General features: G+C 34.3%; 1 protein-coding gene across 15 annotated transcripts in view; it reads left to right on the top strand.

The window, feature by feature from the left end:
- The window catches only part of PHC3 (polyhomeotic homolog 3), a 64,510-nt gene that overhangs the window by 22,380 nt on the left and 25,032 nt on the right, over positions 1-17,098 (top strand). For 10 of the 15 annotated variants that reach the window (XR_002124182.1, XR_002124183.1, XM_019643930.1 and 7 more), the window contains 4 exons: positions 1,021-1,179; positions 3,250-3,348; positions 10,417-10,663; positions 16,175-17,046. Coding sequence is in view for 13 of the 15 variants with exons in the window: in XM_019643930.1 (XP_019499475.1) it covers positions 1,021-1,179; positions 3,250-3,348; positions 10,417-10,663; positions 16,175-17,046 (1,377 nt within the window). In the remaining 2 variants the exon portion in view is untranslated. The remainder of the gene's footprint in view (positions 1-1,020; positions 1,180-3,249; positions 3,349-10,416; positions 10,664-16,174; positions 17,047-17,098) is intronic. The other 5 variants (XM_019643934.1, XM_019643938.1, XM_019643933.1 and 2 more) reach the window with 3 other exon arrangements.

Below are 17,098 nucleotides of genomic sequence, written 5' to 3'. Positions count from 1 at the left end.
TTTCTGACACCTAGAAATTTCCTTTTCCCCTCTTCTTTTTTGAATTCAGCTATAGGTTCTTATTTTTCATGCTGCTCTATCTTTGCGGTTAGTGTATTTGGCACAGGATGTATTAGTTCAGTCTGCCTTGTTGATTGAATCAAGTCTAACAAACAGTTTCTTAATTTCTTATGTCTTAATTTTATTCTCTGCTTTGTCCACAAAAAGGATTTGAGGTCAGATTATATTACTCTCATTAAAAATATTATTTACTTTTAAAATGGTTATTACACGCATGTGGTATGACATTGGAAAGATAAAAAGGGTACAGACATGTTTCCCTTTGCCCCGTTCCTTACCTACCCCACCCAGTTTACCTTCACAGATACAATCATTACTAATCGCTTATGTATCCTAGAAATAGACTATGCACTAGTTTATTCTTTAACAGTAGTTTTAAACTTTAAATAGTGTTTATAATTTAATTTTGTAAGAAAACTCAGGATTTTCCATCTGTTTGACAAGTAGCAATTGTAGTTTCTTCTTCTCAGAGAGCTTTTGGGAGAGAATGTTGTACTAATTATATGTTACATTATGTTTTTATATATATGAATGGATTATCTGTGTTTTAATTTTTGTTCACTTCAAAAACCCCTCAGAATGTGACAGAAACTGACAAAACAGTGTAAACTGTTGATTTGAATGTTTTAAGTTATTATGTGGAATATTAAAATAATGGAACCATTAGTCCTAACATTTGGGAGGTAGTGGAAATGATATTTTAAGATACTGGAATCTTATTGAAACATATTGAGGATATCCTTCAAAATTGTTCTAATTACTAACCAGTAAATGCTGTCATTTGCATATGTGCAAATAATTGCCCAAAGAAATGAGGAGCATCTGTTCAAGATGAAGCCCTCTCTTTCAAGTTCCTTAGCCACTATATATACCATTGATTGCCTGAGTGCAGCTTGGTGAAATTCAGTGACATGGAAGCAAGAAATGGAAGCCTATGACCTAATATGTTTTCTTCCTTAGATCAACCTCTCCACTTCTCCTACACCTGCACAGTTAATAAGCCGTTCCCAGGCTTCCAGTTCTACCAGCGGCAGTATTACCCAACAGACTATGTTACTAGGGAGTACCTCCCCTACCCTAACGGCAAGCCAAGCTCAAATGTATCTCCGAGCTCAAATGGTAAGATGTGAGCTACCAAATTTTTTCAGTGTTTAAGGACTTGAGATAGATTAAACTATTTCTTGATTTGATGCAATAAGAGGCATTTTTAATATTAAAGAAATGTTTTTAAAAAATTTTGTGTGCATGTGCTTAGCTCTTGTACATTTATGTCATGAAAAATTCTACTTTTAATTGGTAGGCCTTCTTGGTGTATCAAACAGTAATTAGCATAGGCCTTCTTGGTGTATCAAACAGTAATTAGCAACATTTGGGAAGCTAACAGATTCTGTAACATAGTAGTCATTATTTTTTCGTATCAAATTTCACTGATTTCAAACCTTTTTTCACATTTTAACATCTCTGAAACAGATGCATTTTATAATTGGTGCCATTTTACAGTTATAATTGGTCCTTATAGTGATACATAAAATTATTGTATATCTTTGACATCTTAGATTTGATGAAATAGTTAGAAATGTTAAAAACTTGGTTGTTAACAATAAGTTAGAATTTATATTGTGGAATCTTCTGAAATCTGGATTGGAGTTCCTGGTAATTTACCAGATGATTCTTAGCTTTGGTTATTCCCATCTCAAATTCTGCAAGGTAATTTGTGTTCTTGTGCTCACTTTGATCTTCTATTAATATAGGAATGTTAATTTGGCTATTCTGTATTTTAGTACCTACTGATTTTCTAATTTAACTGTTGAGCTTCTTTAAGGCATGTACAAATTGGTTGACATTTACTTTACTTGATGTCTTTAACCAGGTAGCTAGACAAAAGTTTTGGCCTAATATATATTTATTTCTATTCTTTTTTTTTGTCCAATGTACTGAATATATATATATATGTCTGGATGCCCAGATCACTATTGAAATTGCAAAGCAAGTTTCCCATCATATTTCTTACAGAAAGCAATGACATGACCCACCTTTTATTTACAGATTATTCAGTAGACATTACCATACTTCTGTTTTTTCCCTCCCCGTGAGATCTATTTAATTTATAATATACTTCAAAATTAGCCTGAAACATTTGAAATGGTTGTAATTTGACCATTTTTGACAGTTTCATATGGTTCAAGCTAAATAGAACATCTTCTCTTTAGGGTTAGTGCTTTCAGATGTTTGTATTGGAAATTACACTTTGTTGTTTAATTCACTTAAATTTAGTACATAAAAAACTGAAGTTTAAAAGATCCCGTAATTGGTAATTTTAGTTTAAACAGGAATGGTTTTCGAGGAACTGATTAACTCTAGGTAATTTTGAAATAGAATATACACATTCTTTGAAATAACTAATAGTTTACTAAGTTGGGTTGGATAATCTTTGAGTGGATTGTGTTGCCTTTTTAAATTAATGCCATTCTATTTCAATACGGAAAAAAGCAGTTGAATTGAGGTGGTGATTAGAAGTTAATGAACCAAGTATATCTTTCTTTCCTTTATTATTTTTTTTTATGTGAAGCTTTTTTACAGGCTGTTTTGTTGTTGAATTTTGACATGTGGCATTTACATTTAGAATGAATTTTTCTTTACAGATAGTTTTAAAATCAAGAGAGAACCTAAGTGTGTACTATAGGTGCTATATAGTTGAATGAAATAGTATAGTATGTGGCATAGCTATCCTTTGTGGTAAAGAGGACTGAAAAGACTTTTTGGGTTTCTTTTCATGTTTCTCACTGAAATTTAATTTGTATTCAAGTGACTATGGTTGCTTATAATAACTTCTGTTTTAGGAATCCTACCATGGTGTTTTGATTTGGTAGAAGTTTAAGTATAATAGTTTATTTGGGCAAAATTTGGTATGAGGATGTCATATTACCAAAATACATATTCTTTTATGAGCACTGATTTATTTTTCTACTCATTAGAATCCTGAGCTGTTTCAAAAATGTTTATGATTTTTTTTTTGAGTTCTCTATTATCAGAAACTTCTCTTTGTCATGTAAGCCCTTTTGCTTAGTAGGAAGTGCTAAACTGCATTGTCTTTCGTCACAAATTTCAGTCTCTCTTGCCTGCTATACATTGTCTGTGAGACATGTTCTTTTGTCTTAGGGTATTTTTTTGGTTTTTCTGTCTGTACAGCTGATTTTCACACCCGCTACCACTGTGGCTGCTGTACAGTCTGACATTCCTGTTGTCTCGTCGTCATCGTCATCTTCCTGTCAGTCTGCAGCTACTCAGGTGAGCTTGTCTAGCTTCATAATGTGGTACTTGAGGTCTGGATCTTCAGGGTAAAGATAAACATACATGTTTGTTTAAGTTACTGATGGTTTCAGTGCTCTTTGTCATACATTTCAGGTTGAGATTAATAAAATACAATAAGAACTTCAAGAAAGTTATTTTTTGTTCTATAGGAATTATAATACCATTAAACACAGATATTTAGGTTATTTGAAATTAGTGAAAATGAGTTTTTGCTATGACATGTTTAGTTTTATTGTAAAGCAGATTTATTTCTCTTATGTGAGATGATTTCTTTTGTGTATTTGCATGCAGTTACGTAATAACTAAGTCAAGATGGATTTTAAGATTAAAAATTAATTAAATTGAGTAAATTTTAAATTAAAAATTTGTATAGAATATTACTTTGTTTAGTACTATGGAAAAAATGAACCTTAACTTTTTCCTCACGCCATTCACAAAAATAAACTAGATGTAAAACGTAGACCTAAAGGTAACAGCCAAAAGCATTGGGAATATCTTTACAACTGTAGGGGAGGCAAAGCTTTCTTAGATAAGTCACAAAAAGCACTAACCATAAAAGAAAATAATGACAAATTAGAGTTTGTCAAAGTTAAAAACGGTTCTTCAAAAGACATTGTTATAAAAATGAAGAGGCAAGCCACAGACTGAGGGAAAATGTTCGCAATACATATATCTGACCAAGGACTTGTATTCAGAATATACAGAGTATTCTTACAACTCAATAATAACCTCACGAGCAATTCAATTAAAAATGGGGAAAAGATTTGAACACTTCACGAAAGAAAACCAATAAGCACATGAAAAAATGCACATCGTTAATCATTATGCAAATCAAAACCATAATGAGGATCACTACGCGGTCACTAGAATGGCTGAAATGAAGGCGACTGATGGGCAAGGATGCACGGCAGTGATACTCTCATGCGTTGCTGGTGAGAGTGTAGTGGTACTACCAATTTGGAAAACAGTCTGTCAGTTCCTTTTAAAGCCAAACGTGTGCTTAACATGTGACCCAGCAATTCCACGTCTAGATGTTTACCGTGAGAGATCTGAAAACATATATCCACATAAACATATATCCACAAATGTTCATAGCAGCTCTATTCAGAATAGCCCCAAACTGAAACAATTTTAACTGGTGAATGGATAAACAAATTGTGTGATATTACTCAGAAATAAAAAAGAACAAACTACTGATGCATCTCAGAAACATTATAATTAGCAAAAGAAGCCAGACACCACAGAGAGTACATACTCTGTGATTACATTTATATGAAACTCCAGAACAGGCAAAACTAATCTATAGTGAAAAAAATCCAATTGGTGGTACCTGGGGTAGAAGGTGGGGGAGATTGACTGGGAAGGGGCATGAGTGAACTTTCAGGGTGATGGAAATGTTCTATATTTTGATTGGGATGGTGGCAACATGGTGTATACATATGTAAAAACTCACAGAACTGGCTCATTCATTTTATTGTATGTAAGTTACACCTCAGTAAAGTTGATAAAATGAATTGAGTAAATTTTAATATTATTTTGTATGATACGATTTTGGTATTTTTCCATAGTTAATGTTTTAGACTGTATACAGTAGAAACTGGTATATCTTAGGGTCATCCTTGGCTTCTATTTTTAATTTAATAGTCTCAGTCTTTTGGTAAAAAGCAAAAAAATGAGATAGTAATTATATTCTTTGGTACTTTTCATAGAACCTCTTTACATATTATTTTACTTATTAATAAAGGCCAATTTTTATATATCAGCATATAAAAATCGTGATCAATTAAACTCAGGTTTCTCCTGATGTGCTCTGTGACCCTCCATAATTCCTAACTTTGATGGACTTTAGTTTCCATATTTTCAAAATGAGGCCTTTTGTCTTTGTTAACTTTAAGATTTTTCAGCTCTAAACTTTTATAATGTCTCTCTGTGGAATCGATTTGTTAAAGTAATGATCTTACTGTTTTGTTTTGATTTATTAAAACCTAATAGAGCTAGATCATTAGCAACTTTCAGGATATTTTACATTTTATTTTTTATTTATACTTTGTTCCAACTAAAATTTTAATCGATTTACAAGATGCATGGAATAAAACAAGATAAAATAAATTAAAAACATGAAAGAAAAAACGCACAAATAAAGTGGCATAGAGCAAGGAGTGAGGTTGCTATTCAGATTATATGCATGACATCCTGCATGGACTTAAGTTCAAAGCCCACTTCAGGCATTTATTAGTTGTATGACTGTAGACAAGTTACTAAACATCTCTAATAGGAGTACATTACATACACTTGTGGGTAAGTGAAAGAATGAGTAATATGTATACTTAGTGTCTGGAACATTATAGGCACTCAGTACTTTTCTTGCAAGGGTGGGGGGCGGGAATAGGAAGACTTTAGTTCAAATTCTGACTTCAACAATTGCCAGCTTTGTCACATGTCAGCTGGCTGATTTTGGACAAGGTCATAGTATAGCATAGTGTTTATAAGTTTGTACTCTGAAGCCAGACTCTCTGGGTTCAAATACATGCTCTACCACTTTCTCATTGTATATTCTTAATCTCTTGCCTCGGTTTCAACAATATTAGGTAAAATAAATATTTATGAAATAATTATAATGCTTACTTCATAGCGTTGCAGTGAGGATTAATATATAGTTAGCAGTCACTAAATGTTAGCTATTATTATCTGTGCAAGCCTCAATTTCACTGTAAACTAGAAGTCATAGCTCAGAGTTGTTACAAGGAATAAACGAGACATATAGTAATCATAAAGTACTTAGCATACTGCCTGGCGCATAAGATATCACATGCCACTAATTACTATTTTTGTTATACATTGTCTAAAGATGAATCACAAATTTGGTTCTTGGCTTTGAAGTAGCTAATAGTGAGGAGAAACACACCATTTAAAGGATTTAACAGTTTGCAGGGTAAAATAAATGAGTTGTTGGGAAAATACAACTAACATGCCCTCTTAGAGCACAGTCTGCTTTTTGGGTTCTCATGGAGAAAGCATCGTATAGTGTCTTTAATAACATAATGAGCATAGTTAAAGTAATTTATAAAAGTGGCTTCAATTTGATGTGATCCAGGTATGTGGCTCTGTGATAATCTGACTTAATTCAAGGACAGAGTTTGAGAAATGAGAGGAATGGATTGACCTTTAGGAATTTCTCTACAAATGCTTTTCTCTGCTGTGCTTTTGAAATGGCAATGAATGGGGCTGGCAGTAGTAGGTGATGCTAATACTTTGAATATTCTAGTGGTAACTTTCCTCAAGTTCAGGACTGTTAGTTTTGAAGTTTTGTTCCACTTCGTTAATTTTAAAGCTTGTATTTGCAGTTTTTAAAACAATGAGTTTGTAATTGAGAAATACCTAATTTGAAGTTTTATTTTAATACTCTTATGTGAAAGAAGTCAGTATAGCAGTTAACTTTTCCTTAGTATTAAAATTTATTTGTAGCATACTGTCAAAAAATGAGGAATTTGGAATAGCTTACCTGTATTTACTATTTTAAATGCTCCATCTCTTCTCCCCACAATGCAGAAAATTTTTTTTTAATTAAAAAAAAAAAAATCTTGGGCCGGCCGAGTGGCACGCTGGTTAAGAGCTGGCTTGGGACGCCAGACGGCCTCGGTTGGGATTCCACATATGAGGGCCAATGACACTGCCCTCTACAGCTAAGATGCTGAACAACAGCTCAACCTGGATCTGGGCTGCTGTGATAGGCTGCAGCCCCTGCTGCGTGGGTTGCCATGGGCTACCGTGTGTAGCCAGCAGCCAGTGTGAGCGGCCCTCAAGCTGCCCTGAGTGAGCAGCTGTCCAGAAGCCGGCGACTGATTTGCCTCGCCTGGGAAGAGCGCAATGATGGTGCCAACTTGGGCCAGGGAAGCAACGTCCTCCACAGCTAGACACAGGAACAAAAGGAAAGCAACTTGTCTGTTCCCCTTCCCCCAATTCCCGAGTGCTGTTCCCATCCCCCAACTCCCCAATTAAAAAAAAAAGTTTTAAAAAATCTAATTTTCAGGAAGAGAGGACTAAAAGTATATTTATAGAAAAGTAAGAAATCTTACTGTGTCTGTTTGGGGAATGCTGTTAGAATTGTGGAGAAAACAGCCCTTTGGGTTTAAAAATCTAGCAATTTGGGGATGCAGGTGTGAAAATAAATAAATAAATAAATAAATAAATAAATAAATAAATAAATAAAATCTAGAAACTCAGCTCTACTGCCAGCAATGTGACATTAACTCTTAGTTTCCTCATCTGCAAAGAAGGGATGCTACGATAATTCACACAGTATTTGTTAGATCCAAATTAAATAACTGATATGAGAGTGTTTGGATAATCCACTGTAAAAATATGTAAGGTGTGAAATTAGCAAAACTACTTCATGTGAAATTTAGACTTTTTCAAAAGTCAGAAAGTCTCCATAATTTGATCATAGGAAAAGTTCGGATGCAATGAAAGTTGGACATTAGAATGCCCTAATATTCTTCATTTAGAGAGGGTAGGTTCTCTTCTAACGTGAAGCTCTGTTGAAAAAACCTGAATATGTCATCTTTCTAATAGCTAAATGAACTTTGTAATATACTTTAGAAGTATAGTTTACATGTTCGAAATTTATTGTAAATATTTAAGCCAAGAAGATCATAGATATTATAGCCATAGTCTAAAATTTAACTATTCATATAAATAATATATAGTATATTATATATAATACATAAAATGCTCACATATTTATTTTCTTTCAGAATTCCAAAACACAAAAGGAAAATTAGAAGAAAAGAGTATATTATTCTATAGAAATGGACTGCTGCAGGTTTTAGAGTTCATTGTGTCAAACTTCATTTACATTGTGACTATGCTTTTCATTTGAAGGAAGTTTTTCAAATTTTCAAGATTTTAATGTGCCCCCACAAGATATTTGAGATTATTTTGGTTAAATATGAACCGATTTTAATGTTCACCTAAGAAGACCATAAATAGAACTAAATACTTACTCCCCCTCCTCTCCCCCCAAAAAACGCCATGTAATATATATTTCAGAATCAGATACAGGAGACTACCTCAGACTTGTGGAGTTTCTGTTATGTGTGCAGCACTGAACTACGGGGAGTACAAAAATGAATGTCAGAGATGAGAGGCTGCCAACCAGAGTCTCAGTATTTCACAGACACAGACATGAGTAATTCTAAAATAAGCTAGACAGTTCCCAGTGCTATAGACCAATATGATTCAAATTATATAGGAAGGAGAAATTATTTCTAACCAGGGACTTCGGGAGAGTGAGTGGGATTTTTACTGGGCCTTGAAGGAGCTTTGATGAAGAATGGCATTTTAGGCAAGAGGAACTTGAGCAGGGCTCTAAATGAAGGAATGTAAGATAATTTGGATAAGTGTGAGCAGAACATTTTGGCTCGAATATGAGTATTGTGGACTGGAGGAGTAGAAATGGGGCTTGAAGTGGTTTGGGCCTAGACTTTGGCGGGCCTTGAGTGGCAAGCTGAGAAATCTGGAATTTAGCATATTTTATTTTTGCATTAAATTTCAGTAATACAGCAGTTTTTAGTCTACTTATATTGCTATGAAATATTTGACAAAAAAACAGAGAAAATTCTCCATATGGTCTCACTCAGAAAATTCTTTTAATAGCTTAGAATAGAACTGATTAAAACCTTGACTACCGTGGAAGTAAACATTTGTTTAGCACCTGCTGTTGGCTGAACACTGCATTTGGCACTGGGAAAGATAAAGTATAGCCTTTGAGCATCAGTTAATGACATAGTTGTAGAGACAGAACACACATGAAACAGAAGAGCATTTATAAAGCTGCAGTGTATCATTTGCTTTGTCACTTTAGAATCTCTTTTACTTCAGTTCTCTCCCAGGGCCAGTGCTAGCATAAATATGTCTGGTTTATTCATTCCAGATAGGCAAAAAGTTAGGCAACTGTTGGAGAGGCATTTTTCTGCCTTGCTGTTTGGAAATGTTATAAATCTCAGGTGAGAATAATTGGGGTGATCCTTGCCACCATCCAGACTGGCAGTATCTTTAGAATAACCCCGGGTGTAGATAGGAGCCATCATAGAAACCATGTCAAGGCCACACACAATCTTTTCAGTTCATGAGGCCTGGTTCTCAAAGGCAAGAAAGTGTTCTACAACAAGAAGAACAAAACCTAACTAACTTACCTTAAAAAGGAGTTAGTGGGAAATGCTTTACGTATGGTAATTATCATAAGGTGGTAGGTGATTTGATAGATTAGTTTTCTTACAAGATTAGTGTTCCCTTATAATCTCTGTAGAGCTGGTAACTTTTTTTGGTTATCTCTTTCTCATCTTTATTAAGAAAGTAGTATTGTGCTTAAACTCTCCTAATTATGTGTAGTAATTTCTTACATGTTTATGAGGTACTTGTAACCTTAAAATGTTACACAGCCCTGGCATGGACAAGTCAGACTGAGGCTGAAGGAATTGCTCATTTATTCCTACACACCCTGGGCTTGCTCACCTTTGCAACGTCGTTCAAGTTTTCCCCTTTACCTGGAATGACCTTCTTCTTTCTCCTTGTCTTTGACTTTCTCAAGCTGGTAACTTTAAAATGCAGTATGTTGCAGAGTAATTTACTCATAATCATAGTTCATTTACTATATATATATATATATATATATGTATATAGGTATCTAGCAAACATAGTATATATGCTATATATGTATATAGGTGTGTGTTTGTGTGTGTATGTGTGTGTGTGTGTGTGTATCTATATAGCAAATGAATATATATATTCCACTTTCATTTAGTTCTTAATGATTCTTTCCCTTAATGTCTGTTTTTAAAAAATGCCCCTTTATATATTTAAGATATGATTACGTAGAATAATAACTTCCCTTTGCTTTAGGATTAATCAGTTGTTTCAAGTGCTTGGAGCTTTATGTATGAAAACATAATATAAATGTGTTGTCATTATTGTAATAATGGTAATTATTACCACATCAGTTAATACCATCTGTTTTATTCTTATTTTTTGTTATGTGGTTCTTAGGTTCAGAATTTAACATTACGCAGCCAGAAGTTGGGTGTGTTATCTAGCTCACAGAATGGTCCTCCAAAAAGCGCTAGTCAAACTCAATCATTGACAATTTGTCATAACAAAACAACAGTGACCAGTTCTAAAATCAGTCAACGAGATCCTTCTCCAGAAAGTAATAAGAAAGGAGAAAGCCCAAGCCTGGAATCACGAAGCACAGCTGTCACCCGGACATCTAGTATTCACCAGTTAATAGCACCAGGTGGGATAAAACTTTTGTTGAAAATAGTTGCATTATTCATTTTCTTAGCAGGCAGAGCGAAACAAAAGCTGTCCACTACCTGAACAAGAATAATACTTTAAAAATGTTTTAAAAATGTGAATTTGGTAAGTTAAAAAAAGAACATCTCAATATTGAAAAAAGAGAAATCAAAAGAGCCCAACAGCTAAAACAAATTATAATAAGACAGGTTTTTTTGTGTTTTTTTGTCAACTGACATTTGATTAACATCTTCATTATGTGCTGGTCTCTCATTTTATAATAAAACCTTTTAGCTTTAAAACCAAGATTTGCCAGTAGTTTATTTAATATGTTGTAGAGGAACAAAACTAAATGCCTTTATAAAAGCAAGCATATTTTTTAAAGTTGTCATTAGTGGGAGAAATTTATCATTTTCCAAAAATAAGGATTATGCATAATGATTTTCCTTACCACACTGCTTTTTTCCATCTTTGATTTCATCTTTGAGAGGAAGATGTCAGGGGATCAACTAAGTCTTTTTCATCTTCATCAAACTTTTGAGTCCCACGTGTGCTCACTGCTATCTACAGATAACTTTGCTTCATGATTCTCGTGCTGAAAATGTTGGGGCCATTCGGAGTGAGTTTCCTTACTATCTCTTCTAATCATCCCAGAATTTCTCAGTGTTGAGCTTTCTTCATGTTTAATGAGATAAGGAATTGTTTCCTTTCTTCTTTAAAGTTAGCACTATTTGCTTGTGTCAATGATTGCATCTTTTTTACCAGCTCCTGACCTTCTCTCATAGTTATGATTGTATATTTTGTCTCCCTCCTGCTGGATTTTTTCCTTTGTTTGTCAAGACTTAGGTTTCCCCTATTCTTAACATATCTGCACATATTTTTATACCAGTATAACTATTGTTTATTGAAAGTATGTGTACGTGTGTCATGCACTGTAGACTAGACACCTCACGTTTCATTAAAAAAAATCCTCCTTTGATCCAACCTCATCAGGTGAGCATCTTCCTTCTATCCTTTTGTAACTCTGCACTACTTTTTAAAGGTTCATTTTACACTGCTGAAGTCTGCTTTTTCTCCACCTAAACCTATTTCTCTTTTCATGTTTTCTCTGTGCTAATATTGCTGAAATTCTCTACATCACCCAATCACAAAATGTTGGGATAGTTTGATTCCCCTAGTTAGAAATCTCTCATTACTCTGAATTTGTATAGCATTTTTATGCTCCTTTATATACTTTGTTCTTTTATAGTTATTTATATACTTACTGATCTTAGCTTTTCTACTAAACAATAAGCTCTTTGAGGGTAGGATAATAATACTGAGCACTTTTGTGTCAGGCAGTTTACATTTATTGATTCTTTTAATCCTTTTTCAGATTCACCTTTTCATCCTTTTATATTGACCGCACTAAGTTACACCTTGTATGTACTGATTTTTGGTGGATTAATAGTTGATTTTTTTTTCCCATTTGAATTGTGGAAGTTATAGCAGTTTTTTCCATTTGTACTAATTAGGTATCACTGTTTAGAATTCTTAAATCTGAATCTTAGATAAGTGCAGGCTTTGTTACAATGTATAAATTAATACATTTATTCATGTTATAGTTAGATATGAATTCTTTTTTAATAAACATCTGTGTGCCAGGTCCTGCTTTCTGTATGGCTTGACCACAGGATTTTTATATTGAATTTTCCAGAGTATTTTCAGTCTCAACACAGTCTCTGGCCAGAGTTGATAGGAGTCAGCAGGCAGCAATGACCCACTGTGCTTGGAATGACTGCTCAGGGGACAGCTTCCAGTGATTCCTATAGTTTTGATAGATTATAATGTAGGGTAGGTTAATTTCCTTCCAAAGGCAATGCTACCTTCAGAGAAAGCTAAGAACTCTTCCAGGGTTACTTCAAGCAAGGAGATCTACTTTCAGATTTTCAGTCTCCCTGAATTCCCAACACCTGGTTCTAAGTTGACACTTATTCTTCCCTCTTTCATTGATAGTGTGATAGTATTTATGTAGGTATGCAGGAGACCAGCAAGCTGAAACCATCAGTGAGTCTCAGGACAACTTATGTGTATTAACCACACTTCAGTGTTCCATGATGTTGCTTAGAAACTAAACCATGGAACATCCTAAGTCACATAAACCTTTGTAGCTACCAAACTTATAAGTTCATTAAAATTTGTTCAAGCCTTATGCTGCAAATATTCAAACAATTTGTATTTTTTGGCAAGTCAAAAGCCATATTTCCCCACCCTTTTTGTTCTTCTGCTCTTGTTGGTGGGAAGTTGGTCTGAAGATAAGATTTTTTTGGAGATTCTTGAATTGGTAATTTGTCCTTTTTCTCAGTTAGAAAAATGCTTGTTCCTACAGGTCATTTTCAAATATTTTTAAAAATCTACTTGTATTCTAATGTAGATTAGTATAATAATTATTACAATGGACATGGTTATTATTTCCTAGGGTTATTGTATTTCTAGGGTGCTAAAATAATTTGGTTTTCTTCTTGAAGGTGGAGTTCCCGCTTTATAGTTAATTCTATTTTTAATATATACAGATAAACTTTAACCAAATGCCTAGAAATTATCATTAACTATATTAGAGCTCAAGTTTTTTATAGCAGTTTTTAACTTTTATGAAGTTAGTCTAGTTGAGAAAAATGTATACCATTTTTTGCCAACATTAATTCAGTGTGTAGTGAAAAGTCTGTATCAGTCTGTTCAGGCTGCCATTAAAAACAATACCATTAAAAACAATAGAATGGTTGGTTTAAACAACAGAAATTTATTATCTCACAGTTCTGGATGCTGGAAAGCCCAAGATCCAGGTTTAGCGGTGTTTGGTTTTTGGTGAGAGCTCTCTTCCTGGTTTGCAGATGGCTGCCTTCTAGCTGTGTCCTCACATGGCCTTTCATCCGAGTGCTAGGATAGAGAGGATAGCAGGCTCTCTGGCATCTCTTCTTACAATGACGCTAATTCTTGTAGGTCAGGGTCCCACTTTTCTTACCTTATTTAACCTTAATACTTTCTTAGAAGCCCCATTACGAAATGCAGTCACATTAGGGCTTAGGGCTTCAACATAAGAACTTTCGGGGATACAAACACCCATTCCTATGGACTTATTTAGGACTATGGGCTCTTGTGATTTCAGGCAAGTCATTTAATGCTCAGAGTTTACCGGTAGTATATATATTGGATTAATGTAGCACCCTGTCTTCCTCATGGGGTGGTTGTAACTATTGAATGAAATCATGTATTTAATAATTTACAATAATATATTTAATTATTTACAATAATTAAAGAGTTCTACATATGTGAGATGATACCAATCATTAATTTTTCAATTATAAGGCCCCTCCGACAATGATAAAGTATTTATTAAAATCAGAGAAATAAACAAACATGATATGATTCTCCAGAGCACTATGACTTTTCTTGGACAGAAGTATTGTTTTAGATATCCACATAATTATTCTTTAATATATGTGCTTGTCAGTAGGGCTTATGGACTCGTTTTATTATAAAAGAAAAATTTAATCTTGTTGAAAAGATAGATTATTAATCTATTGAATTATCAACTCTATAATATAAAAGAAAGATTACTTACTTGCTAGAACACAGAAAATTTTTATTCTTGTGAATAAATATCTACTGTATGTCAAGAATATAGTGTTTTAATTATAATTTTAAAAATTGAATTAAAGTGGGCCTTTGCTATTATGCTTGCAAACACTATTTCCTTATCTGTAAAAGGGGAATAATAATACCTACCTACTCCATAGGCAGTCTTTTTTTTTTTTTTTAGTACAAATGGGAGGGATCTGAAAGCACCTTGAGCCCCTTGGAGGCAAGGCAATCTATAGAAATCCAAGGTTTTATTGAATATAGAGTCTTTAGCAACACATTTATAAAGTGCTGACGTAAATTTTCAGTTTTACTTTGAAGTGCCAGTCTAGTTATGGGAAAACTATTTTGTTAAATGAAATTGTAGACCTAATTTCCACTTTTTTTTTTACAATTCATGGATATTTGTTGAACCTTCTAAATTCCTCTTTTTTGAGATGTTAATCAGATGTTAATTTCCTCAAAGGATCTCCAAAATTTTAAATACTAACCAACCAAATGCAAAAATTTGGTTAGAAGTTGTTAGTAGTTTTTATAAGGCCTTTGTCACACATGTGGTTGAATATAAAAATAGATGTAAGACATTATAATCTTTATCTTAACATTGAGATTAAGAAAATTTTTTGCTTTGTCTTTAGATCTAGTTTAAATGTGTATAATTTTTACATGATATTAATATTAAGCAGTATTTTCAGTTTGTCTTCTAGTGAACCCAGTTTATTTTTTAAATTTATTTTCAATTAACAGTTGACACAATATTAGTTTCAGGTGTACAACATACTGATGATATACATTTATATATAGTGAATCTAGCTTTCATTCTTATTTAATAGAAAGGATTTCACCAGCATCTCCCTCTGTGTAAACTATATGCACCAGTGTGCACAAGAGGCGTAATGATGGGAATACCTGATTTTGCTAATTCTTATATACATTACCTTGTTGTGAGTAGCTCCTCTGTGGAGAAGACTGGACTATCACTTATATAGTACTGTAGGTTTGTTTGTTTTTGTTGGGAGAAAGAGAAGTAAAACAAGATCCTTTATTTAGCCAGCACTGACTTCTGATTGTCTTCTTTTCTCTGCAAGTAAAACTAGCGCTGTCCTAGATTCTGAAGGCCCCTGAAATTTCATTTCTTAGTTACAGTGATTATTTGACTGTGCTCTAGGATTCCATATCTGTTTTTGCTTAACTGAATTAACTTTTTATATAAAACATTTTTTCTTTCTGGGTCAAATTATACCAACTCTTCATCTTGGCTCAATTTGGAAACTTATTTGGGAAGCTGTATAAGTAATTACATTGACTATTAGTTGGAAGAATGTTTAGACACAGATTAGAAAGGATGAGACCTTTATTTTATGTATTTTAATATTGCATTTTTTTACGATTTTGACATTATTTTTATAAATATTAAACTTGTTCAGTGATACTCCTCCTCTTCTCCCCAAAGAAGGAATTCAAGTGGATAAACTTTGTTAAAAGTTAAGTTAATGTGTTATAGAATTGTACACTATAAACCTATATAATTTTATTAACCAATCTCACCCCAATAAATTTAATAAAATTTTTAAAAAATGTAAAAGTTAATGAAGATATTCTGGGGACCTATAAAATTTAATAAGAATAAATTGTGTAGACTCAGATTTGTAAAGTAATTGTTTTAGGCCATTTTCTTTTGGAACTTATTACAGTACAGCTTATTTTCTGAAATCTTAATAGTTTTCTAAGAAAAAGTTTGTCATTACATTTTCAAGTTACTCTTGTCTGGAAGACTTTAAATAGATCTCTGATGATTATGACCTTCTGATGTAAAACCTTTCCTCCTTTAGATTTATTTAAAATTTTCTATATTTTTGAAATAAATACTAATTGTCATTTTTTTCTCTCACAGCTTCATATCCTCCAATTCAGCCTCATCCTCTAATAAAACATCAGCAGATTCCTCTTCATTCACCACCTCCCAAGGTTTCCCATCATCAGCTGATACTACAGCAGCAGCAACAGCAAATTCAGCCAATCACACTTCAGAATCCAAGTCACGATCCACCCGCATCCCAGCACTGCATACCACTCCCAAACCACGGTCTCCCCCCAGCTCCCAGTAATGCCCAGTCACAGCATTGTTCACCAATTCAGAGCCATCCCCCTCCTCTAACAATGTCTCCTAGCCAGTCACAGTCAGCACAGCAGTCTGTAGTGGTGTCCCCTCCACCACCTCATTCGCCAAGTCAGTCTCCGACTATAATTATTCATCCACAAGCACTTATTCAGCCGCACCCTCTCGTGTCATCAGCTCTCCAGCCAGGGCCAAACTTGCAACAGTCCACTGCTAATCAGGTGCAGCCTGCAGCACAGCTGAACCTTTCATCCCATCTTCCACTGCCAGCTTCCCCTGTTGTACACATTGGCCCAGTTCAGCAGTCTGCCTTGGTGTCCCCAGGTCAGCAGATTGTGTCTCCAGCATCACATCAGCAATATTCATCCCTGCAGTCCTCTCCAATCCCAATTGCAACCCCTCCACAGATGTCAGCATCTCCTCCAGCTCAGATTCCTCCACTGCCCTTGCAGTCTATGCAGTCTTTACAAGTGCAGCCTGAAATTCTATCCCAGGGCCAGGTTTTGGTGCAGAATGCTTTGGTGTCGGAAGAGGAGCTTCCAGCTGCAGAAGCGTTGGTCCAGTTGCCATTTCAGACTCTCCCTCCTCCACAGACTGTTGCGGTAAACCTACAAGTACAACCACCAGCACCTGTTGATCCACCAGTGGTAAGCCCTTGGAAGCTCTTTGACTTTCTTGCTGAAATGAAAGTAAAAACTG

The sequence above is a fragment of the Hipposideros armiger genome, unplaced genomic scaffold (assembly GCF_001890085.2).
Source record: "Hipposideros armiger isolate ML-2016 unplaced genomic scaffold, ASM189008v1 scaffold_83, whole genome shotgun sequence".
Classification (NCBI taxonomy): domain Eukaryota; kingdom Metazoa; phylum Chordata; class Mammalia; order Chiroptera; family Hipposideridae; genus Hipposideros; species Hipposideros armiger.
Note: the sequence above shows the minus strand (reverse complement) of the source record. Positions and strands in the feature narration are given on the sequence as shown.